This window comes from Mauremys reevesii, linkage group 14, assembly GCF_016161935.1.
Source record: "Mauremys reevesii isolate NIE-2019 linkage group 14, ASM1616193v1, whole genome shotgun sequence".
NCBI lineage: Eukaryota > Metazoa > Chordata > Testudines > Geoemydidae > Mauremys > Mauremys reevesii.
In genome coordinates, this window is record NC_052636.1 from 26,105,256 (window position 1) to 26,129,577 (window position 24,322).

At 50.3% G+C, this 24,322-nt stretch overlaps 2 protein-coding genes across 3 annotated transcripts in view; both read right to left on the reverse strand.

Moving 5' to 3' along the window:
- Positions 1-24,322, reverse strand: part of LOC120381727 (zinc finger protein 850-like) — a gene marked incomplete at its 5' end in the record, with an annotated part of 427,702 nt that overhangs the window by 319,635 nt on the left and 83,745 nt on the right. The gene's annotated exons all lie outside the window — the stretch shown is intronic.
- On the reverse strand, positions 1,140-12,670 carry LOC120381729 (zinc finger protein 641-like). Of its 2 annotated transcripts, none has more exons than XR_005588144.1 (3): positions 12,613-12,670; positions 10,205-10,426; positions 1,140-1,247 (listed from the first exon to the last, which is right to left on the reverse strand). XR_005588144.1 is itself a non-coding variant. In XM_039499846.1 (3 exons), the coding sequence occupies exons 1-3, from the start codon at positions 12,644-12,646 to the stop codon at positions 5,807-5,809; spliced, it is 276 nt and encodes a 91-aa protein (XP_039355780.1). In that variant the 5' UTR covers positions 12,647-12,664; the 3' UTR covers positions 5,747-5,806. The 2 variants fall into 2 exon arrangements, 1 of the variants encoding a protein (XP_039355780.1); XM_039499846.1 differs by lacking the exon at positions 1,140-1,247 and adding an exon at positions 5,747-5,826 and having other exon boundaries at positions 12,613-12,664.

Consider the following 24,322-nt stretch of genomic DNA (forward strand, 5'->3'; position numbering starts at 1 on the left):
ACATTAGGAAAAACTCCCTGTCAGAGTGGTTAAACACTGAAATAAATTGCCTAGGGAGGGACAGGCAACAGACAGAGAGATTGGAAAACAGGTTGGAAAATTTTGAGGGTGTAGTGGAAGGAAGGAGTAAGTAAGTATAAGCATGGGGATTTCAAATACCCAGGACAATACTTGAAATGGTAGTTTGAGTTGATAAAAGTGGCTGTTGGGAGACAAGCAAGTGATTTAAGGAAGAAATGAGATGTTACCTCTGTAGTTGCTGGAGGGAACAGCAGTTGTACTTTGTAAAAGTGCTAAAGAGGAAAGTTCTTGGTGTCTTTGAAATGTTTGTAAATAAATTCAGGCAAAGAAATTATTAGATTGCAATTATTTGGCTATGAACAATTTAGTCGAATTAGCTAAAGAAATGTATACAGTGCTATGTAATTGAAATCCTATTAGGCGCTAAGGGGCCTTATAAGGGTAGGTCTATACTTACCGTCCGGGTCGATGGGTGGCGTTCGACTTCTCGGAGTTCGAACTATTGCGTCTAATCTAGATGCGATAGTTCGAACTCCGAACGCGCTCCCGTCGACTCCGGAACTCCAACACCGCGAACGGCGGTGGCGGAGTCGACGGGGGAGCCGCGGACTTCGATCCTGCGGCGTCTGGACAGGTAAGAAGTTTGAACTAAGGTAGTTCGACTTCAGCTACGTTATTCGCGTAGCTGAAGTCGCGTACCTTAGTTCGACCCCCTCCCCTAGTGTAGACCAGGCCTAAGAAGTGCTTTTCTTTCAGTGTTTGAAAGCAGGAGTTAGAAGTAAAAAAAAAAAAAAAGCCATCAAAATTCTGGTAAAGTTAATTATGTCCCTTTTAAGGTAAGAATCTTTAAGCTGTGAATAGCTTTGGATCCAGAAGCAAGCCAGAAAGCAACTGTATTAATGCAAATTATCTAACTGATAAGGTAGAAGCCACTGAAACCTGGGCTGCCTATGAAACACATACAATAAAATATGGGGTAATTCCTCTATTTTGCAAGAAATCAACGAGGGTATTTGTATATTTTAAACAATAATTGACTGCCCAGAAGGGGTAGACCTCTGTTTTTGTCTTTCAGATAATCAGAGAAAACTGACGCCAGCTGAACAGCATTTAACGTACCATGCATGTACTGGCACAATAGGAATTATGTTTTGTGTTCTATGTCCTGTCTTGTGGTGTTTGTCTCGTGGCCAGAATTCTTGTGTTGAATATTTTCATAGGATGGTCTAGTTTAAAAAAAAATCAAACAGAAGAATTAAAATGCAGATACTTGTTTTATTCAACTTGGAATACAAAGTGTTTGGATAAATCAGGAAAATGTGATATACTAAAGTCTAATACATTTCCTTAAGTAAGAAAAAGAAACTTCATTGGCCAGATTGTTAATTGAAAATTGTTGTTAAAATTTGCATACCAACAGTCTTTGGAAGCAAGGACATGTAAAGTTAACTCACTCCCCATATTGTACATTGGCTCATTCTGGCTACCTCAGATTTCTAGCCAGAGGGCTGGGGATGGCGGGAAGCTATTGGACTAGAGGTTATATTGAGTGAACGCCTCAAATTGGGTGTGCTTGTTCTGGCTTGTTGCGCCAAAGCTCTGTAATAAAGTTATTTCAGTGGAAGGGTATATGTCGCATACATTGCGTAATAAGACTAATGTACTGTATAACGGCAATGTTTATGTGTTCATGGTTGGGAAAAGGTGTATGAGTGAAGAGTGGAAGTTTCCTTTGTAGGTTAAAAGAAGCCAAGAAGGGGAGAAGGAAAAAGAACAGAATGAATTAACTGGAAAAAAATAGCTAGCAAGCTCAGGCTAAAGATAAGACACTGGCCCCAGTCAAGGACACTGCTCACAGCTAAGACTTGGCTGACAACCAAGAAAAGGGGGGGGGGGCCTTGAATGTGCCCAAGCAGCTATGAGATCTGCAAAACACTGCCAGGCACTAATGAAATGTGTTAGGTTTCTTTTCTCACAGGTAAAGAAGCGCTACCCAAAGACCTTAGCAGCCCTGCCACTCCTTGGAACCAGGAGACTGGATCAATGTAAAGGTCCACCAATGAAAGACTGCTTTGGCTCCATGCTGAAAAGGCCCTTATTAAGTCCTGCTGACTACCAACATGGCTGTGAAGTGCCAAAGACTAACTGCCTGGACCCATGATTCACCCTTCAAAAAAGACCCCTCCACCTCGGGAGGATTCTCCTACTGATGATTAGTCTCTTCCTTCTTCTAGCTCTGCTGTGCCTTCTGGACAGCAGGGAAAAAGGACAAGGTAAAGTGCTAGTAACCTCTCCCTTGTCCACTGACAGATCTACTGTGCCTTTGAATTTTTCTAGAAGAAGCAAAACCATTACAGGGTGATGTGCTGGTAACCTCTCCCCTGTAGGATGCTGAACCACGACTGTTTCGGGAAAGAAGAAGGAACACTCACTCCACTGCCATTGCCAAAGTCCAGGAATTCCTGACTAGAAAGGACATTAAGAACTGATCCTGGTGAAGAAAAAGACGGTTACTCACCGTTGTAACTGTTGTTCTTCGAGATGTGTTGCTCATATCCATTCCATGTAGGTGTGTGCGCGCCACGTGCACGTTCGTCGGAGACTTTTTACCCTAGCACCTCAGTGGGTCGGCTGGGCGCCCCCTGGAGTGGCGCCATCATGGCCGCGGATATATACCCCAGCCGACCCACTCCTCAGTTTCTTCTTGCCGGCTACTCCGACAGTGGGGAAGGAGGGTGGGTGTGGAATCGAGGCTTGAACGACTTACAAATTGGGCACTTAGCTGTTAAGTGCGACTCCCCCAGGCACTTCAAGCAGGAGGAATGTGGATCCCCCATCAGCATCGGGCGATGACAAGCCGAGCACGGCTTGAATCCCGGGGAGCCGGGCAAGAGCTCCGACCCCGGGCGGGGAGGGCCTAAGCCCAGAACCCGACTAACTAACTAAACTGTAACTAATCAACTAACACTAACTACTCTATCTAAATTAACAACTTAGAAAACTATATACACAATAAGAATAGAAAATTGAGAGAATGCTAGGGAGGTGGAGGTCAGCTACGCTGCACTTCACAGTTCCAAACGACCGACACGGGCGGTAAGAAGGAACTGAGGAGTGGGTGGGTCGGCTGGGGTATATATCCGCGGCCATGATGGCGCCACTCCAGGGGGCGCCCAGCCGACCCACTGAATTGCTAGGGTAAAAAGTCTCCGACGAACGTGCACGCGGCGCGCACACACCTACATGGAATGGATATGAGCAAGCACTCGAAGAAGAACAAAGAATTATACACTGGCAGGAAGAAATTTGTGGGACCCCTGCTTGGGAATGTGGTATTGATTGGATTTTGGGGTTTATTTTACAGGCTGCGCCCTGTGTTCTGGATAAATCCTTCAGCATGTATTGCCCTCCTTAATTGGATTTTTAAATGACAAGTACCAAAGGCACCTTGTTGCCACTGCCCCTGCCCCTGCCCATCTCCTCCATTACACTATTACCCCTGTAATACATCCAAATACAGACAATGCCATATATCTGATAAAACCAATGGCCAAGGCCCTCAGACTTTAGTGATTTATTTAAAGATTGTTTGGAAAAAAATATGTTTAAAGTTCAGGATATCCCATATAAGCAAACAATTGAGTGGAGAATAAATGGATCAGTGGAAATAAAAATCTATGATCACTCGGAATGATCTTGAGCACCAGACTTGGCCCACTGTCCTTACAGACACATCAGGAACCATCTGATCTGCGGCCATGGAGATATACTTGGACGCTTTCTGGGTGGAAGTGTGGACATTCACAGTGCTCCTTCCAAGCATATGGACCGGTTAGGGGGGTGTGGGCTCCCACATATCGAATCTTGCCGGGTCCATGGGGAGGATGCATGTGGGACTGGATTATTCACCGAGACATCTGGGAGATTAGACCACCTAGTATACCTAACTGATTTATAGTCAGTGCCCCTAGAATAACACCTGACATTTTGGATACGAATAGGGAGTCAATGGACATTTCGGCTGTTAGAACCCCTACAGCTTCAGTGTATCCATAAACTGAAGCCAGGGGAAGTCGTCACTGTTCATGATAACGTTTGCTGGGAGGACAGAGGACAAGGAACTATCCTGACAGGATACCTACTTTTTCAAGCTAATGATAGCTGTGTGTATGTTAAAACCACCACATTGCAAGATATACATTTTAATCTCATTACCACTGCAGGCAATCATATTGTTTACTGGCCTGCAGATACAATTTTGTAAGTAGCCTTAGGTTCCAGATACTCTTTAATTGGACTAGTTTAGTACCTGAATGGTTTCAAGATTTGCTTTCGTTGTTACCAGAGGTTCAAAGAATCTCTGAAGTACAAGGGCAAATTCATGTTTCAAAATATATATCAAGTTGAAAAGTATGCCTTTCATACAGCTTATAGAGTGTCTATTTTATCTACTAAGTATGATGTATTGTGCTTTGTGACCAAAACTGTATAACAATCCCATCATATTATTGCTATGGAAATGTTATTGCTTGTATTGCTATTAGTTAGCTTAGGATTATGTTGTTGTAAAGGATGTACTAAAAGTAATACCTTTCATGTCCATGCTAATTATGCATTGTCATTACATCCAATCAAAACCCCTAAGGTTGAAACATCTGATGTAAAATCTGAAATCCACGGCTTAATGAAAATAGAGGTTAGAAAATATTTGTTGTACTAGAAGTACAAAAGGGGGGAGTGTGGAAGTAGAGAAAGAACTGGCAGGGATTTGTAGGGGATCTTAATGCATGACAGTCTCTGTTAGCAAAAGTCAGACTAGCTGTTAGCCAGAGTCAGGCTAGCTGTAACCCTAATAATGCGAGCTCTGTAGAAGCGAGGATTGTGTGAGGCGAGTGGAAAAGAACTGTGTGAGAAGTGGTTGCGACCTTGCATTGATGGCAAAATACGTAGACTGGCGTCTTCTAGAAGTGAGAAAAATAAGATAGCAGGATGATCTATGTATAAACAAAATGCAGCTGTTGCTTATTATTGTCCGTAACAAAAGTATAAATGCTGCTGTAATTGTTTACCTGTTGAGAGACCTGTCTAGGAAGGGGAGACCCTATGTCCTAGTGCACTCTCTCCCTGTTGTAGCTGCTAAACAGAATAAAGTATCTGACTCTGCTGCATCCAAACAAAAAAGCGAGAACTGAGTTTTTCTCTGACAGTACTATAAGAATTAATGTATGGTTTAATTATTTTGTTAGTTTTTTTTTTAAATAGCGAAAAGGAATGTTTTTTTGGGGATATTGGTAGAAATGCATTTGATCGATTGCTAGTGTTTGTATTGATGTTAAGGCAGGGACAGATTAGAATAATTTTTAAGATTGATTATGGTTATTTTTTTGGTTTAGAATAAGGGTACGTCTACACTACCCGGCGGGTAGTGATCCATCTATCGGGGATCTAGTGTAGATGTGAAAAATCGATCCCCGATCGCTCTGCCGTCGACTCCTGTACTCCACCGCGGCGAGAGGCGGTAGCGGAGTCGACGGGGGAGTGGAGCAGTTGACCCCTCGCCGTGAGGACGCGAGGTAAGTTGACCTAAGATACATTGACATCAGCTCCACTATTCTCGAAGCTGAAGTTGTGTATCTTAGGTCGATCCCCGCAGTGTATAGGGGGGGGAAGTGGTGGAATGGACGATATTTTCTCTCACATTTTGGTGGTGGATTGTTCAGTTTCATGGGTAATCAGAATAGAAGTTGTAATGGTAGAAGAAGAGGAGAAGATATGATGCATCCACTTAAAGTGTCTTTAGAAGATCTATATAATGGAAAAGTTATAATGTTTTTTTATATGTATTATAAATTAGACATTTCAGTTAAATATCAATGTTTTTGTTTCAAGGTTTAGTAAGTAAAAAATAGAATTTTGTATTGGGTTTACGTTAAGGAAATGAGAGGAATGTTAAAGGCTCAGGCCACAATGTGCACTGTTTTAATTACAAAATGTAGTAAGGTTTAATTTGTAATGCTTTTTTTTGCTTACTATAAAAATTGCTGTATATTTTTTGAAGGTTTTTGTAAAAAAACTGTTTGTGTGAAGGCCACTGTTAACCAAATTTTCTTATTTACTTTCTCCACACCTGTCGTGATTTTATAGACCTCTATCATATCCTCCCTTCGTCGTCTCTTTTCCAAGCTGAAAACGCCAGGGTTTTTAATCTCTTCTCATGCGGAAGTTGTTCCATACCCCTATTCATTTTCATGACCTTCTCTGTACCTTTTCGAAATCCAATTTATCTTTTTGGAAATGGGGTGGCCACACCTGAGCACAGTATTCAAGATGTGGATGCACCATGGATTTATACAGCGGCAACATGATATCTTGTATCTTATCTATCCTTCCCTAATAATCCCCAATATTGTTACCTTTTCAGAGAACTATCCACAGTGACTCCAAGATCCCTTTCTGGAGTGGTAACAGCGAACTTAGACTCTGTCATTCAGTGCATAGGGTTGGGATGTTGTTTCCCAATGTGCGTTACTTTGCATTTATCAACGCTAAATTTCATCTGCCATTTTCTTGCCCGGTTGTCCAGATTTCTGAGATCCCTTTGGATCTGCTTTGGACTAAAACTCTCCTGAGTAGTTTTGTATTGTCTGCACATTTTGTCACCTCCTTTTCCAGATAACTTATGGATATGCTGACCAGCGCAGGTCCAATACAGACCCCTGGGGGACCCCACTGTTCATCTCTCTCCATTCTGACAATTTAACATTTATTCCTGGTTTGTTTCCTCTCTTTTAACCAGATCCTGAGAGGACCTTCCTTCTTAATCCATGACAGTTTACTTTGCTTAAGAATTCTAGTAGATTGGCGAGGAATGATTTTCCTTTACAAAAGCCATGTTGACTCTTCCCCAACAAAATATGTTAATCTATGAGTCTGATAATTCTGTTTACTAGAGTTTCAACCAATTTGCCCGATATTGAAGTTAGGCTTACTGGCCTGTAATTGCTGGGATCGCTTCTGGAGCCTTTTTTTAAAAATTGGCATTGCATTAGCTATGCTCCAGTCATCTGGTACAGAAGCTGATTTCAGTGATAGCTTACATACCACAGTCAGCAGCTCTGCAATTTCACATTTGACTTCCTTCAGAACTCTTGGGTGAATCCCATCTGATCCTGTGGACTTACTGTAGTTTAATTTATAATTTTTCCCAAAACCTCTTCCAATGACACCTCAATCTGGGACAGTTCCTCACATTTGTCACCTAAAAAGAATGGCTCAGGTCTGGGAATCTCCCTCACAATCTCTGCAGGGAAGACTGACGCAAAGAATTAATTTAGTTTCTCCACAATGGCCTTATCATCCTTGAGTGCTGTTATAAGCAAGCATCCTGTTTAGCAAGCGTCCTGCTTCTGGTGTGCTTCAAAATTTTGTTGTTGTTACTTTTTGAGTCTTCGGCTAGCTGCTCTGCAAATTCTTTTTTGGCCTGCCGGGTTATATTTTTACACGTGGCTGTGACGTTCTCTGATTAAACTATGACCATATAGGTCATTGTTGCAACCACTGTTAGAGCTTTGCAACCAATCTTCTACAAAACGGGGCACGGAAAATGTCTATGGAAAGGCTATGATTTGCTGAAGATGATTATGCTCTTAGCATGCATGTAGTTATGAATATTGGCTCTACCTGTATTTCAGATGTTTGCTCCTGGGGTAACACCCACGCGGTAGTTAGCCAGCGCATCCTGGAGGGACTATGCAAATTGCGTGGCCCATTAAAGGGGGAGGAGGGACAGCTCAGTGGTTTGCGCATTGGCCTGCTAAACCCAGGGTTGTGAGCTGACACCTTGAGGGAGCCATTTAGGGATTTGGGGCAAAAACCTATCTGGGGATTAGTCCTGCCTTGAGCACCCTATTCTTAATGGACTTTCCTGCCAGGACTAAGTGAGGTCAGGCATTGCCATGTGACTCCAAACTCCATCTTGGACCTGTAATTTTCCACTAGCTGTGCCGAGGGCTTTGTTTGAAGCCATGGGTTTCCCTCCACGTGGCAGAAGCTATAAAAGACCCTGGAAACACCTCCACCGTGTCTCTATCCTGCTCCACCCGCTTTCCTACTCAAAACTCTGGACTATGGACTTATACTGATGGGACTCAGGGACTGAGGACTGTCCAGTTATCTAGAAGCAGCCAGAGACTTATCAAGCCAGAAGTTTATTCCATCACTGCTACAAGTCTGAACCAAGAACATAAGAACGGCCGTACTGGGTCAGACCAAAGGTCCATCCAGCCCAGTATCCTGTCTACCGACAGTGGCCAATGCCAGGTGCCCCAGAGGGAGTGAACCTAACAGGCAATGATCAAGTGATCTCTCTCCTGCCATCCATCTCCATCCTCTGACAAACAGAGGCTAGGGACACCATTCCTTACCCATCCTGGCTAATAGCCATTAATGGACTTAACCTCCATGGATTTATCCAGTTCTCTTTTAAACCCTGTTATAGTCCTAGCCTTCACAACCTCCTCAGGCAAGGAGTTCCACAAGTTGACTGTGCGCTGTGTGAAGAACTTCCTTTTATTTGTTTTAAACCTGCTGCCCATTAATTTCATTTGGTGACCCCTAGTTCTTGTATTATGGGAATAAGTAAATAACTTTTCCTTATCCACTTTCTCCACATCACTCATGATTTTATAGACCTCTATCATATCCCCCCTTAGTCTCCTCTTTTCCAAGCTGAAGAGTCCTAGCCTCTTTAATCTCTCCTCATACAGGACCCGTTTCAAACCCCTAATCATTTTAGTTGCCCTTTTCTGAACCTTTTCTAGTGCTAGAATATCTTTTCTGAGATGAGGAGACCACATCTGTACGCAGTATTCGAGATGTGGGCGTACCATGGATTTATATAAGGGCAATAATATATTCTCTGTCTTATTCTCTATCCCTTTTTAATTATTCTTAACTCTCCTCTTTCTTTCTTTCTATAAACCTTTAGATTTTAGATCCTAAAGGATTAGCAGCAGCGTGATTTTGGGGTAAGATCTGATTTGACCCGGATGTGTGGCTAGTCCTTTGGGATCAGAAGAACCTCTTATTTGCTGAAATTGGTTTTAAAGAACCACTCATTTCTAGTCTAGTGTTTTTGTTGGTGACACAAGGGACTGGAATTCCCAAGGAAACTGCTGTTCTGACTTCTTGTTAGCCAGTGGGGTGAAACAGAAGTTTACTTTTGTTGCTGGTCTGGTATCTCTCAGGGGAAAATAACCTCCTGTTTTGGGGTATCTCTGCCCTATTTCTCAGCAGTTTGTCCTGAATTTGGGTATTGTCAGTTGTGACCCACAAAGGCTCGGTTCCCGTGGCTTTCCACAGTTTCTGTTCCTTTCTATTTTCCTCAGTAGGATATTACTTCCTTTTTGCCTCTAACAGCTTCTTTTACTTCGTAGGTTAGACACGGCACTTTCTTGGTTGCCTTACTAGGTTTTTTTTTAAAATTTAGGACACATACTTAATTTGGGCTTCCACTGTCATGTTTTTACGTTTCCATGCAGTTTGCAGGCATTTCTCTTTTGAGACCGTACCTTTTAATTTCTGGTAAACCAACGTCCTCATGTGGGTGCCAGTCCCCTTTCTGAAATTAAATGCTACTATGGTGGGGTTCTTTGGTGTTTTCCCCCTTCCACAGGGATGTTGAATTTAATTATATTATGGGCGCTATTACCAAGTGGTCCAGCTACATTCACCTCTTGGACCAGATCCTTGGCTCCACCTAGGACTAAATCAAGGATTGCCTCTTCTCTGGTGGGTTCCAGGACTAGCTGCTCCAAGAAACAGTCATTTATGGTGTCAAGACACTTTCTCTCTGCATCCCAGCCTGAGGTGACATGGACCCACTCAACATGGGGATAGTTGAAATGTCCCATTACTGAGATTATTTTTACAGCCTCTCTAATCTCCCTGAGCATTTCATGGTCACTATCACCATCCTGGTCAACCAAAGAAGGGCTGGAAAGATGGACATAACTCAGGGACTGAATTTCCCCAAAATTCTTTCCCACGGGGTAGAGGGGATCAATTCTGCCTGTAAATCCCGTCCAAGCACTTAGGGGAAGGGAGGTGAAGGAGGGAGCTACTGCCAGGTGTCGCACAGGATAGGTAGAAAGTCACGAGTGACATCTCCCCGGAGGATACATACCTGCTGGGGACAATCCTGAACTCGGAGAACTCCCAAGGTCTCTGTCGGGAATCCCAGCTGTTTCCTTCAGCCACGGACAGATTTCAAATTGGCTGAATGATTCCTCCCTTGGGCAGGTACCGCTCAGGATCTCGCTTTCCTCTGAATCATGGAGATTTGGGACCCACGGGTCTTTGTCTTGTTGAGGCTGAGAGAGCTCATCAGGTGGGAAAACTGGAAACTCTGCACGGGGAAAGGATATCAGGTGAGCTCAAGGGGATTGCTCACAAATGTATTATTATTTTAACCCAAGGCCATTTTAACCTAGCAATATGCTGAGGCTAGCGCCACAGAGGCTCAAATGTGTAGGCCGTTCTGCTTAAAGAGGGACTGAACACACTCCATCTCTGCTGGGAAAACACCCTGCCAGACAATCATCCTCACAGGGGAGTCCTTAAAACACTGAGACTGTAGCTGAATGGCCTAGCAGGTGAAGATTGTAGCCAGCAGGGAAACCACCTGCTTCTTTCCAAGAAAGAGAGGACAAGCGAAAAACAGTCACACAGAAGGTGGGAAGAGTTGGTGGGGTTCAGGGAGCTACTGCGTGTGATGCATTTTTCCTGCATTCTGCAGGAGCTCCTCTGGGGCGTTGTGCCCATCGAAACCACAATTTCTGGGCTAAGAGCAATATTTTACAGTGCTCTAATATCCACCGGCAGATGACGACTTGGTCTGCACTTTCGAACCTGGCAGCACACTTCGCTCGGTCACACGCTTACAGGGTACGAAGACTCACACCCTGAACCAAAAAACAAAAAAGATAGTCTAGGCTCAGGGAATTCACTTAGGGTTGCCAAGGGCTGCCGTGTGTCCTTCCAGAACGTGGACGGTGACTAATTGTAGAGCTCTGAAAACCAGGAAATGAAGCGTGAAAGTTCATACCATCCTGGCAACATCACCTTAACTCTGCCCTCTAACCCCTGACCATGGTGCAGTAAGGATGGTGCAAAGGTTACTGCGCTACCGAGGAAACGGGATTCGCCTTCTCTTGGGAGTCTTCAAGTCAAGACTGGATGCCTTTCTGGATGATGATTTAGTCTAACACAAGGTGTTCAACTCAATACAAAAGGTACAGCAGAAAACGCTATGGTCAGTGTTATACAGAAGGTCAGAGTAGACAACCGAATACTCCCTTTGGCCATAAAAATCTACAAATTTGTAACAGAGATGAGGAAGGACTAAGAGAACGTGCCACTGTTTGTGTTGTGTTCAGAGATGGGAATCCCAGCATTTATCCGCACGCCCTCTAGCGGCGTGCCCAGGTCCAGCTGTAACTGGATGATGGAGGGAGTCGTTGGAGCAGCTTGGCAGAGCTGTGACTGATATAAAGGGAGGGGCGTGGGATCCTTGAAGGAGCAAAGATGCCTCATTTCATTCCCGAGTGTTGCAGGTTGCAACACTAAAGGCGCACAAGGGTGTGTTCTTGCCATGAGCGTTGTCGGCGCCCCGGGGGAAACGTGCTGGCCCTCGAGAACGGTCATAGACACAATGACTCAGAAGGAATCATTTGCAGGACGCTGGTGTGATGCAGGAGGGAGGGGGGCGGATTGACCTGGGAATGTCGTTTAGTTTTACAGGGACTGTCTGCACGGGGGATGGGAGAGCAGGGGACGACTTTAGGTGAGGGACGGTACCTGAGCCAGGAAGGGGGTGAGCAGGAAGCTGGACACAGGGGCAGAGCCGGCTGGAGGGGTTTTGGGTTTCAGTTTGGGGCTGGCTGGGAAGAGGCAGGAACCCCAAGTCTGGGGTCAGAGGGACCTGGCTGAGGGGTGCTGGTTGTACCTACAAGCCCTGCTTGGGACTGTGTTCCTATTGTCTAATAAACCACCTGTGTAACTGGCTGGCTGAGAGTCCCGGTGAATCAAAGGGAGTGGGGGTGCAGGGCCCTGACTCCCCCACACTCCGTGGCAGCTGGGATGGATCCCTTGGTGATTCCCTGCTCTGTTCATTCCCTCTGGGGCACCCGGCATTGACCAGTGCCGGCAGACAGGACATTGGGCTCGATGGACCTTTGGTCTGACCCAGCCTGGCCGTTCTTAACCCTCAGGGGCGAAGACGCGGTGATACTTTGCAGGTCTGAGATGGCTCGTGTGGTGTAGGCTCCACCTCTGCGGGCCCGGCCAGGGATCGGACGCTTCTGTTTGCTAGGCTGGACCTAAAGCCAAGTTTTGCCTCAGCCAGGAGAAGTTGTTCGACTTTGTGCTGTTCTCAAAGTGTTCTGCAGCAGGGGAGGGTCTCTGGTAGTGTGTGTGTGTCACTGGCATTGGGGTGATGCTGAAACAGGACAGAGTAGAGGTGGCATTGTGGGGTAGCGTGAACCTTACCTCTGCATTTCCCCTTCCAAGAACCGAGGGGACAGGAACCCTTACCCAGCGAGGTCACATTCTCACAGTTCTCCTGCATGACATCCCAGTATAGGGCTCTCTGAGCGGGGTCCAGCAGAGCCCACTCTTCCCTGGTGAAATACACAGCCACCTCCTCGAAGGTCACCGGCCCCTGAAAGAGCGAGAGTCCAACACTCAGTATCTGCTGCCCCACTCACAGCCCCACTATTCCTGGGGGAGAGGAGCCCATCAAATGGATACAGTGTCAGGGGAGTCCCACCCACAACCCAACCTTCCTAAAAACTCAGCCCCAGATTTACCAAATCCCAGTAGGTCCATCACACCTTGTCCCCCTCCCTTTCTCCACCCCGTGCACGGCCTGCACCCTCCCACCCTTAAATCAAACTCCCACTTCCCGTGTCTTCCCTGTCCCTCTGGCTCGTACAGGAACCTCCCCCCCCCCAGCCTGTCCTCAGCATCCCTACCTGAGCCAGGTCTGCTGCATCCATTTCCCTTCCCCGGGCAGGCTGGGAGAATCTGGAGGGACCCGGGAATGTTATTCTGCAGCCTGTCGGGGGGAGAAGGGTTATTTGGGGGGGGGGGGGCGGGTTTCAGATCAGACTTTAGGTCATTTCACATCACAAGTCTCACTGGCGCTTTCTCTGCAGAGACGTTTTCGACTCCATCGCGGCAGTGCAGACCCATCCCCTCCCACCAGGGCTAAACCCACCGAGACCCTTTAAAACTGAGATGGTTCCCCAGGACAGAACATAAGAACTGCCACACTGGGTCAAAACAAAGGTCCATCTAGCCCAGTATCTGTCTACCGACTGGCCAGTGCCAGGTGCCTCAGAGGGAGTGAACCTAACAGACAATGATCAAGTGATCTCTCTCCTGCCATCCATCTCCACCCTCTGACGAACAGAGGCTAGGGACACCATTCCTTACCCATCCTGGCTAATAGCCATTAATGGACTTAACCTCCATGAATTTATCCAGTTCACTTTTAAACCCTGTTGTAGTCCTAGCCTTCACAACCTCCTCAGGTAAGGAGTTCCACAAGTTGACTGTGCGCTGCGTGAAAAAGAACTTCCTTTTATTTGTTTTAAACCTGCTGCCTATTAATTTCATATGGTGACCCCTAGTTCTTGTATTATGGGAATAAGTAAATAACTTTTCCTTATCCACTTTCTCCACATCACTCATGATTTTATAGACTTCTATCATATCCCTCCTTAGTCTCCTCTTTTCCAAGCTGAAGAGTCCTAGCCTCTTTAATCTTTCCTCGTATGGGACCCTCTCCAAACCCCTAATCATTTTAGTTGCCATTTTCTGAACCTTTTCTAGTGCTAGAATATCTTTTTTGAGGTGAGGAGACCACATCTGTACACAGTATTCGAGATGTGGGCGTACCATGGATTTATATAAAGGGCAATAATATATTCTCAGCCTTATTCTCTATCCCCTTTTTAATGACTCCTAACATCCCGTTTGCTTTTTTGACCGCCTCTGCACACTGCGTGGACATCTTCAGAGAACTATCCACGATGACTCCAAGATCTTTTTCCTGACTCGTAGCTAAATTAGCCCCCATCATATTGTATGTATAGTTGGGGTTATTTTTCCCAATGTGCATTACTTTACATTTATCCACATTCAATTTCATTTGCCATTGCAATCACTTAGTTTTGGGAGACAGCAGAGGGGGAACCACGCAAAACCCGTCCGGTGCCGAGACAGGAACTGGATCTGAGCTGGTCGGCACATTCCCCCAGCGCAGGGGGACGGATTTCTTATCATCTTCAGCAAAGGAAATCTCACTTCCGGCACGTTTCACCCTCAGGGACACCCCTTCTCCGTCAGCCTCTTGAGACGCACACATGCACGTTCTATAGGATCGGCCTTGTTACGGGTTTTATTCTTATTCCTTGCTAACTGTCAGGGGTTTGCCAAAAGAAAAAAAACGGGGGGACCCCTTTTTTTGAAGTCAGTATGAAAAACGTGACCCCCCCCTCCTCACGCCCGAGACTCTGCTGCCCACATCTGATCACTTCCACTCGCTCGTGGAAGCTCTCAGACGCCTCAGGGTCTGGAGATTATTGTCCTTGTTTCATCCTCTCTCACACCATTCAGGTGGTTGTTCCTTTCCCCAAAGGGAAACACACCCCTGAGATCCGGATTCGCTCTGAATCCCTGTCACATGTCACGGCAGGAGTGAGTCAGCCACGGGGGTCACCCGGCTTCACATTGTTCCACCATTTCCAGCTGCACATCGGGGCTGGAGGCTGCAATCCCCTGTCGCTAACATGGTTATGGGTCTGAAATCTCCCCACGGCCCGTCAGAGACAGACACGTACCTGTGTCGCTCCCCAGCTCCCGTCGCAGCGTCTCTAGGGGAAGGAGAAGATGGGAGAGGTGAGAATTCAGGCCCTCACATTCATGGAGAAACCCCCATTGCTTATTAATGGAACTGCTGTTAACGACGAGATGGTGACAGAGATCAGAGGCCGATAACGCAGCCGCTGCAGGCAGAGCCAGCCCCACAGGGCTGCTCCATGGGGAAGGGCGACTCGCTGAGCTGGGCTGTGAGATGGAGCCCAGGATCAGTGACATCACTAGAGTCCCCGACTCCTCCCCAGGGTCAGGGTTGCTCTAACCAGAGGAGACGCCACCCCCAGACTCCAACTCACCTTTGAATCCCAGCAGCACCTCCTGCAGCACGGCACTTTGCAGAGAGAAATCGCTGAGTCTCTTCTCCAGCTCTGCAAACGACGGCTCTGGCTTCCCAAACGTCCCGTCCTCCCTGCTGGGGAAAGGAGGGGTGAGAAATAGGCCTGAGCCCCAGACCCTGAGCCCAGCAACCCCCAAACATCACGAAACCTGGATCTGAGCTTTGTAGCCTGAGATAGTCAGTGTCAGGGTGAGTCACATCAGCCCTGTGCTCCCCAGAGAGACGGGAAGTGGGGAGACACTAGAGCAAGGAACGGAGACATTGTTCAGGGGCTTTCTGTGGGGGGCAGAGCCACCCCTACGCTGGTTTACTGCAGGAACAAGGGGCACCAGCACGGGGATTATGTGGAAAGGGAGGAGACACAGACCAAAGAGTGGGCAGATCCTACATGCTGACAGTGGCCACAGACAGAGCCCAGGGTTCCAGCAGGGAATGAACGTGGGCCCTTTAATGCCAAAACCCCCCAACCCTTCAGCTGAAGCAGGAACCCTGGGGCGTCCAGCTCCTTTGGCAGAGAGGGCCACACTGCCCTGTCCGTTACGGCCAGTGCCCAGGGCATCGGGTTAGGACTCTGTGCCCTGCTCCATTCACAGCAGAACACCCACTGCTTTCCATGGGACACCCACGTACGAAGAACAAGGGGGGAATCTGCCCTTCGTATGGGAAATACAATTTTAGTTCTTAGTATTTTGCCAAGTCTTTGTCTGTCACACTCAGTGTCACTCAGGAGGAAAACAGCCCCTTCCCGGACACCCCTGTAGGGCCCTGCTGGTTCTTCCCTGTGTTTCCCTGCCTTTCCCACCCTCCTTTCTCCATTTCTCTCTCGCTTCCTTGTCCTTGTGTCTCTCCTCTGTTCTTCCCTCCCTACAGCAACCCCCTATTCCCACCCCACAAAGGCTTCACTCCCGCCCTCTCCCCGTTCCACCTGCTCGAGTGATCAGCCAGGGAACGTTTAATGTTCACATCAAAGTGCTGCCATTTCAGTTGACACCCCGATGACATTAACAGGGGACAGGAGAGTTCACGCTCTCAGAGCTACGGCTTCAGGCTGCTGGCAGCCCCAGCAAGGCAACACTGTCTCCGTTTAAACTGGGGAGGTGCTGAGGGCCGGCAACTCAATTTAACAAATGCGAAAGCTGAGATTCTGCGCCCTCTGAGTACGTGACGCGGCCACGTCAGTCCAGGAGACAGGCCTGGTCTGTCCCATCGGCCCTCGGTCTAGCAGCCCTGCTGTGACCTCATGAGCGACCAGACAGTAACCGGCTCGTCTCCTGCCCGAGTCAGCCACTAGGGGAGACAGAATCACACGCTCCCAGGGCAGGGGGCAGCTTCCTACTCAGTGCAGGTATCAAACCTAGCGGCCCATGAGGGGGAGCGAAATGGAGTCCAGGACTTACCTGCCCCCAGTGCTCCCAGCACCCTACAAAGGAGAGAAAGAGGAGGCCGTCAGGGGGAGTGTCCCTGGGCGGGGAGGCCTCCTGCTCTGCAGGGGTCACCATTGAGGCCTCGGGCAGTAGGGGAATTTCAGGTTTCCATTCCCAGAGCTGCTGCCCCCCTACCAGCCCCAGCAAACCCTGCGGGCAGGTCCCACTGCGGAAATCTTCTCCCCGGGCACTTTACAGGCAGAAGATATTTCTCTGCATTGAGAATCAAATTCCCCCCAGGGCTGAGAGACCCAGAAGGCCCCTGGCCCCACTAAACCCATTAACCTGCAGTGACAGGGGCCTTGGGCCTGGCTCGGGACCTCAGCATGGTGGGAGAGGGGATTTCACCCTCCAAGTGCAAATGCAGAGAGACATTTCCAGGAGAGAAGGTCTTGGGGCTGCAGCATCCAGGACTCCCAGGGCCCATCCCTGGCGCCGCTGCCAGACTCACTGGGTGACCTTGGGCAGGGCTCTGCCGCTCCCTCTGCCTCACTTTCCCCATTTGTCCCAGAGGGATAATGCCCCTGACCCCACTCTGTAAAGGGCTTTGGGGTCTAGGGCTCAGAAGCACCTAGAGAAACGCTGCGTATGATCATTGCAATGACAGCCTGACCTGCAGGGGTTGGCTCAGCGGCTGCTGCCCCTTCTCTCCTCCCCTCTCGCTGAGCAGGGAAATCTGCCAGGACAGGCTGCAGACGCCCTCATCCCTTCGCTGGACAATGGCTCTCTCTAGCTCCTCCAGCCGGGCCAGCAGCCGCTGCTCCTGCTCCTCCAGAAACCCTCGCAGCTCCTGCCACTCCCAGACGATCTTCTGCCTCTCGGCTGCCGTCTGTTTCTGCAACAGGGAGAGGGCGGCTCAGTAACGGGGGAACACAGAACATAAGAACGGCCAGACTGGATCAGACCAAAGGCCCATCTAGCCCGGTAGCCTGTCTTCTGACAGTGGCCAATGCCAGGTGCCCCAGAGGGAATGAACAGAACAGAGAATCATCAAGTGATCCATCCCCTGTCGCCCATTCCCAGCTTCTGGCAAACAGAGGCTAGAGACACCATCCCGCTCATCCTGGCTAATAGCCCCTAATGGACCTGTCCTCCATGCACTTCTCTAGTTCTTTTTAGAACCCTGTTTGTGTCTTGGCCTTCACAACATCCCCTGGCAAGGGGTTCCACAGGTTGACTGTGTGTTGTGTGAAGAAATACTTCCTTTTATTTGTTTTACTCGGTGACCCCTAGTTCTTGTGTTATGAGGAGTAAATAACACTTCCTTATTTATTTTTTGCCACACAAGTCATGATTTTATAGAACTCTATCATTTCCCCCTTTAGTCGTCTCTTCTCCAAGCTGAACAGTCTCAGGCTTTGTCTACACTGGCACTTTGTTGGCAAAACTTGTCATTCAGGGGTGTTTAAAAAATAAACACACACACATCCCGAATGACAAATTTTTACTGATGAAAAGCTCCAGGGTGAACATCACTGTCAGCGAGAGCGCTCTCATCCTGACAAAGCTGCTGCCGCTCGTGGGGGGTGAAAGATTTTTGTCAGCAGAAGACCTCTCTCCTGCCGACAAACAGGAGCTACATACACTGTGTCGCTAAAAGCTGCATAATGTAACCATAGCCTCAGTCTTATTAATCTCTCCTCACATGGAAGCTGTTCCATATCCTTCATCATTTTGTTGGCCTTTTCTGAACCTTTCCCAATTCCAATATATCTTTTTTGAAATGGGGCGACCCAATCTGCACACAGTATTCAAGGTGTGTACGTCCCATGGATTTATATAGCGGCAATAGGATATTTTCTGTCTCATTATCTGTCCCTTTCCTAATGATTCCCAATATTCTGTTTGCTTTTTTGACTGTCGCTGCCCGTTGAGTGGATGTTTCCAGAGAACTATCCACAGTGACTCCAACATCTCTTTCTTGAGTAGTAACAGACCCCATCATTTTGTGTGTATATCACCTACAGGAGGGACACTTCTCCCCAAAACCTCATCAACGTGCACTGAGCCAAATCCTCCATCTCTGCAGCCCACATTTCATCTCCTTCCTCCCCATCCCCCCAGGAGCTAGAAAGGATCACTGGTCACTGTGACATCCAGACAGCCTGTGGGCAGGGGCTCCGGGCTAACACAGACTGACCCTCTCCTGCCCAGCAGCCTCCTGCGTCCTAAGGGCATCACGTTACCCCCGTGTCTGACCCTGCAGGCTCCCTGGGCTCCAGCGGGGATGGGTCCCTGGCTGAGGCGGGCAGGGTGGGCCCTGCACTCACCAGGTCATTCTTATGCCAGGCAAACCTAAGTGGTGGGGGGCTCTGGGCACCTACCAGCAGCTCCTCGCTCTGCCGCTCCTCCTCGGCTTTGGCTGCTTCTCTCTCTTTTCCCAGAGGGGCCAGATGCTTTTGTGGTACCTCCTGGAAGAAGCAGGGGAAGGAGGGTTAGAAACTGCTGCAAACCTCCCAGCTGCCAGATTTCAGGTCCCGTCCTGCCCTGCAGACGCCTGTGCAGGGTCCCTGGGACTCAGACTGAGAGGAGCTGGTGAAACAGGGAGCAGCTTTTCCAGAGGAAACGCAGGGCCCCAGGCTGCAGGGACAGGGGTGCAGCCCAACCCCCAGCTCCCCAGGGCCTCACCCACATCCCAAGCAGCCAACTTCAGACAGCCCCCCACTTTCCCCAGCGCCAGCCCCCAAAGCTGCCGCAGGGCCAGATCTGAACATGGAGTCCCCCAAACATCCCCCAGCACACCCCAAACTCTCAGCTTCCAGCAGCCCCCATCCCCAGCCGCTGCCCCCCGGCCCTGACCCCCCGCAGCACACTCCCAGCTCCCAGCAGCCCCACAGCCCTAACCCCCCCAGCACACCCCAAACTCCCAGCTCCCCACAGCCCCATCCCCAGCTGCTTCCCCTGGGCCCTGACCCCCAGTGCACCCCAAACTCCCAGCTCCCCACAGCCCCATCCCCATCTGCTCCCCGGCCCTTACCCCCAGCACACCCCAGACTCCCAGCTCCTCCACAGCCCCCATCCCCAGCCGCTCTCCCCAGCCCTGACCCCCAGCGCACCCCAAACTCCCAGCTCCCCACAGCCCCAACCCCAGCCGCTCTCCCCCAGCCACTCCCCAGCCCACCCCAAACTCCCAGCTCCCCCACCCCCAGGTGCGCCCCCTCCCGCCCTGCCCCCCACAGCGCACTCCCAGCTCCCCCAGCCCGGCTCTGACACCCCGGGCCCAGCCTGGGCTCCGAGCTCTGCAGCCGAGCCGCGCTCCGGCCCCTCCTGCAGCTCCCGGCCCAGCCGCTCCCGGGCTCCGTCGCCCCGGGCAGCCCCGCTCCGGCCGCGGGAGCTCGGGGACCCCGGGCAGGGGCGAACCAGGCAGCCGGGCCCGCCCCGGCAGGATCGTGTCCGCCCCACGCGTGTCCCCGGACCCACCGCGCTGCCCCGCGGACTGCAGGGCTGGAGCAGCCCCCGCGCCGCGCTCCCGGCCCCGGCCATGGCCCCGCTGCCGCACAAAGGGGCGGGGGCCGGGGGGGGGGCAGGAAGGGGCGGCTCCTCCCCGGGCCTGGCCCCGCCCCCGGGCCCCACGCAGGGGGGTGGGACACGCGGGGACCCGCCTCAGCCGGGAGGGGGCAGGAGGGGGCCGGGGCTCCCCAGGGGAAAAGCGGGGGCGGGGCTGGTGCTGCTGAACCATCAGACTCAGGAGCCCCCGGCTGAGGATGCAGCGAGCACGTGTCCGTTCAGCGCTGGAGATGGGACCCAGCACGTGTCAATCACCTGCCTCTAAAGCGTCTAAATCCCCTGGGCACAGCTCGCCAGGGCACAGCTTGGGAGCTGTACTGGGAATCCATCCTGCAGGAAATCCCTTCCCCCCTTCTGCTAGTTTGTGTTTTGTTACAGCCCTGGAGATAATCCCGCTGCCTGCACGTGTTCCGCAGAGAACAGAGGAGCAAATTCTCTCCCTGTTCCCCCTTCCACAGCCATTAAAGGACGGAATAAACCTCCAGCAGCGCCCTGCCCCACGGAGTCCCCCCCTGTAAGGAGAGAGATGTGCCTTGACTGGGGCTCCAGCTCAGCGTCACCAGGTTTATATAACTTTTGGTGATGCCCAGAACTGGTCCAAGTCTTGTCCGTCCTTCCTCACCCCCCCCCCCCAAGCTGTGGGAGGGAGTTTGGGTACATGAGGTGCAGGCTCTGGGCTGGGCAGGGGGTTGGGGTGCAGGGGAGGCGGGGGGTGGACCCTGGGAGGGAGTTTGGATGTGGGCTCTGGGCGGGGGCAGGAGTTGGGGGCAGGGGGCAGTGGTGGGCTCTGGGAGGGAGTTGGGGTGTGGGCGGGGTGTGGGATCTGCGCTGTGGCAGAGGGTTAGGGTGTGGCACCTATCTTGGGCAGCTCCCGAAAGTGACCCACACTCCCATCTGGCAGCAACTCCTACATGGAGGAGGCCCGGGGGGGGTGGGTCTCCTGGCACCACTGCCCGCTGGCACCACCCCTGCAGCTCCCATTGCCGCAGTTCCAATGGCAGAATTGGCACTTGGGGTGCGGGCAGCGTGCGAGAGACACATCCCATGGGGGCTGCAGGGATGTGCCAGATGCTTCTGGGAGTGGTGCGCCGTGCGGAGCCAGGGTGGGCAGGAATCCACTTTAGTCCCGCTGTGCTGCCGGTAGTGGTGGCAGGAGCCCCCGGGTCCTTTCAAATCGCCCGGGGCCAGCTGCTCAGGCTTTCTGACTTTCTGACGGGGAAGCAAAGGGAAGGCACATGTGCCCCTCATGAGCAGTTCTGGGGAGTCTTTTTGGGGCTCCTGGAGTAGGCAGCAGAGAGGTGCAGCCCCACCACCAAGTCTGTTTCACTGGAGGAGAATGGGGGCTGCAGGGTGATCTCCCACCTCCGTGCATCCAGCAGCCTGTGCTCCCCCCTGCAATGCTGGAGCCTCCACATTTATTTATTGACAAATAAAATTTGCAGAATTTTTAAATATTGTGCACAGAATTTTTTTGGTGCAGAATCTCCTCAGGAGTGAGACTGACTCAGGGAACCTCCTTGGATTGTCACTGCTTGGTGAACCACTCAGCCACCACACCAATGCACAGAGAGTGCCAAGCCCCACTGCTATGTGGGGCTGGGGGCTGGGGTCGGGTCATACACATTCAGACTGTGCGCTCCCCCTGCTGCTGATTTCCCAGTTAGGACATTAGCTGTTACCGTTAAGGTTTGTCTGTGTTGTTTTTTTTATCTCATTGTTAGGTGTAAGAAGTATAAACTGTTTAATAGGTTCAATTAGTTGGTTAATAAGATGTTTATGAAGTAAATCGCTGGCTTTAAAATAAGATCCAATCTGGAGCATATGAACTATTGACCCCTGGACTCCAGCTCTGAGAGGGGACTTGTTTACCATCAGGGGACAGGCTCAGACCAGTCCAAACCGGTTTTTCCCGCCAAAACCAGCCCTCAGCGTTCCATCTCCTCAGCACTTTTCCCGCCACAGAAGTGATATAAGGACGTGCTCAGCGCCTGCGCGGGGCCGTCCCCCCCCCCCCAGCGACGGCCCCTCCACGGTCGGGTCTTCCCAGCGCTCCCGAGCCGGAGAGCGACGAGCCCCCTCGGTCCCGCCGTGAGACTGAGGCACAGGAGGCCTGTCACCCCCATTCCTGCCGTCCTGCATCCCTGGTGTCCAGCCTCCCACGGAGCCCCGGGAGTGAGAGACCCGGGGGCACTGGGGCTGGGCAGGAAAGTGACTCTGCCCGGGAACCTGAGAGAAGCCTCAGAGCTGCCTCAGCCCCAGTGGGATTTGGGGCAGAGACTGGGGCCTGGCAGGGGATCCTGTGGTGTGGGGAGATGGGGGTGTCAGGCAGGGAGGAGAAGCTGGAGTTGTAGGGAGGGGAAGGTCAGTGGGACGCGGGGGGGGTGTTGAACTGTCTCTGTGCAGCCAGGAAATTCCCGGGGGGGGGGGAGTGGCAGGCGGGCGAAGGGGGGAGGTGAGTTAATTGGATCCTGTCCCTGTTTGTGCCACTTGCCTCTCGCCCCCGATACAAATTCTCTCTAGTTCTGCCCCTTTTCTCTCTCAGTATCTCACACGGGGCTATAAAATCTGGGGCGATTCCCCCCCATCCCCTCCAATGATCCGCTCTCCCGTCCCCCCCCGATTTCCCCCGTTCTCCCCATGAGTCTCAAACGTCAATTTAAAATCGCCTCTAGTGAGGGGCATTTTCCCACCTATTTTATCTGCAGCGATTTGTCCTTGTTTAGGTGGGAAATTGTTGCCCTGAGTCATTCCCCAGCACATGGCTGCCCCTGGAGTGGGGGTGGGATGGCTCAGTGGTTGGAGCACTGGCCTGCTAAACCCAGGGCTGGGAGCTGACTCCTTGCGGGGGCCATTTGGGGATTTAGTTGGGGATTGGCCCTGCTTTGAGCAGGGGGTTGGACTTGACACCTCCTGAGGTCCCTTCCAACCCTGATATTCTAGGAGATGCCGGGTCTCTGCCAGGGCAGGGAAGGGAGGCGCATGTGTCCCCCATGGGGACTGCCCAGACCCCCATTTCCCAATCCCAGTTGTTGCCCCCTAACTACCAACACAGTTACCCCCAACCATCAGTTGCCAGTCAACCGCCCACCCCCCACTGCTGCCCCTTTCCCTCATCCAGGGACCTTCCAGCTCCCCCTCCCTTTTAATCAGCTCCTCAAAGGGCTCCCTGCTGCCCATGGCAATGGTGGGGGTGGGGGAACCATTACTTTGTGTTTATGTATTGGACAGTCGTATAAAATCCAGTCCAACAGTCCTGCTTTTCCACTAGTTCATTAACAACAATATAAAATCCTCTCAGATCTTGGTGTTTTCCTCTCATGTTATCAAATACGCAGTTTGACACATTTTCTTTGCAAATCTCAAAGCTTCATATAAAATACCCTAAACGTTTGCCCCACTGCTCTCTAGTTGTCTATTTCTATTTGAATATGCCCTGAGATTTCCCCTTGTCTCTCTAATTATAAAATACCAAGAAAATCTCAGATTTACACCTTTTCTCAGATTCTTGAACATGGATATAAAATGTTTGCAAATGTTGCCCATTTCCTCTTTATTCATTTATCAAATATTGATGTGAAACACTCAGATTTTGTCTCCTATCAACAACTGATATAAAATCCCTCTGATTTTCCACTTTCCTCTCTATAATTTCCAAAATGGATCCAAAATCTCTCAGATTTCCACCCTTTCTCTTTCATTTCTGAACGTTGCTCTCAAAGCTCAGGTTTTGCCTCTTTCTATGTCATTATCAAACGTCAATTAAAAATCCTCTCGGGTTTGGGGCTGTTCCCGTGTTTCTAAATCCCAGCAACTTCTTCCTTCGAGGGAACCTGTTGCCCTGAGTTCTTCTCCATCCTGGAGGTCGCAGGGGGTGAAATTGCCCAGAGATCATCTTTCCCGACTCCTTTGTGAATCATTTGGTCCCTCCTTTACCTCTGTTAAAATGTTTGCCGAAGAAAGAGACCAGCCAGATATTTAATACCCATCAAAGCCAGAGGCCTCCCCCTGTTTGGGGATCAGTGGTTCCCAGCTGGTAACGGGAGAGTTGGCTGGACCCTTTTCTTTTCTCCAGCTGGCACGGGATGAGGAGGTC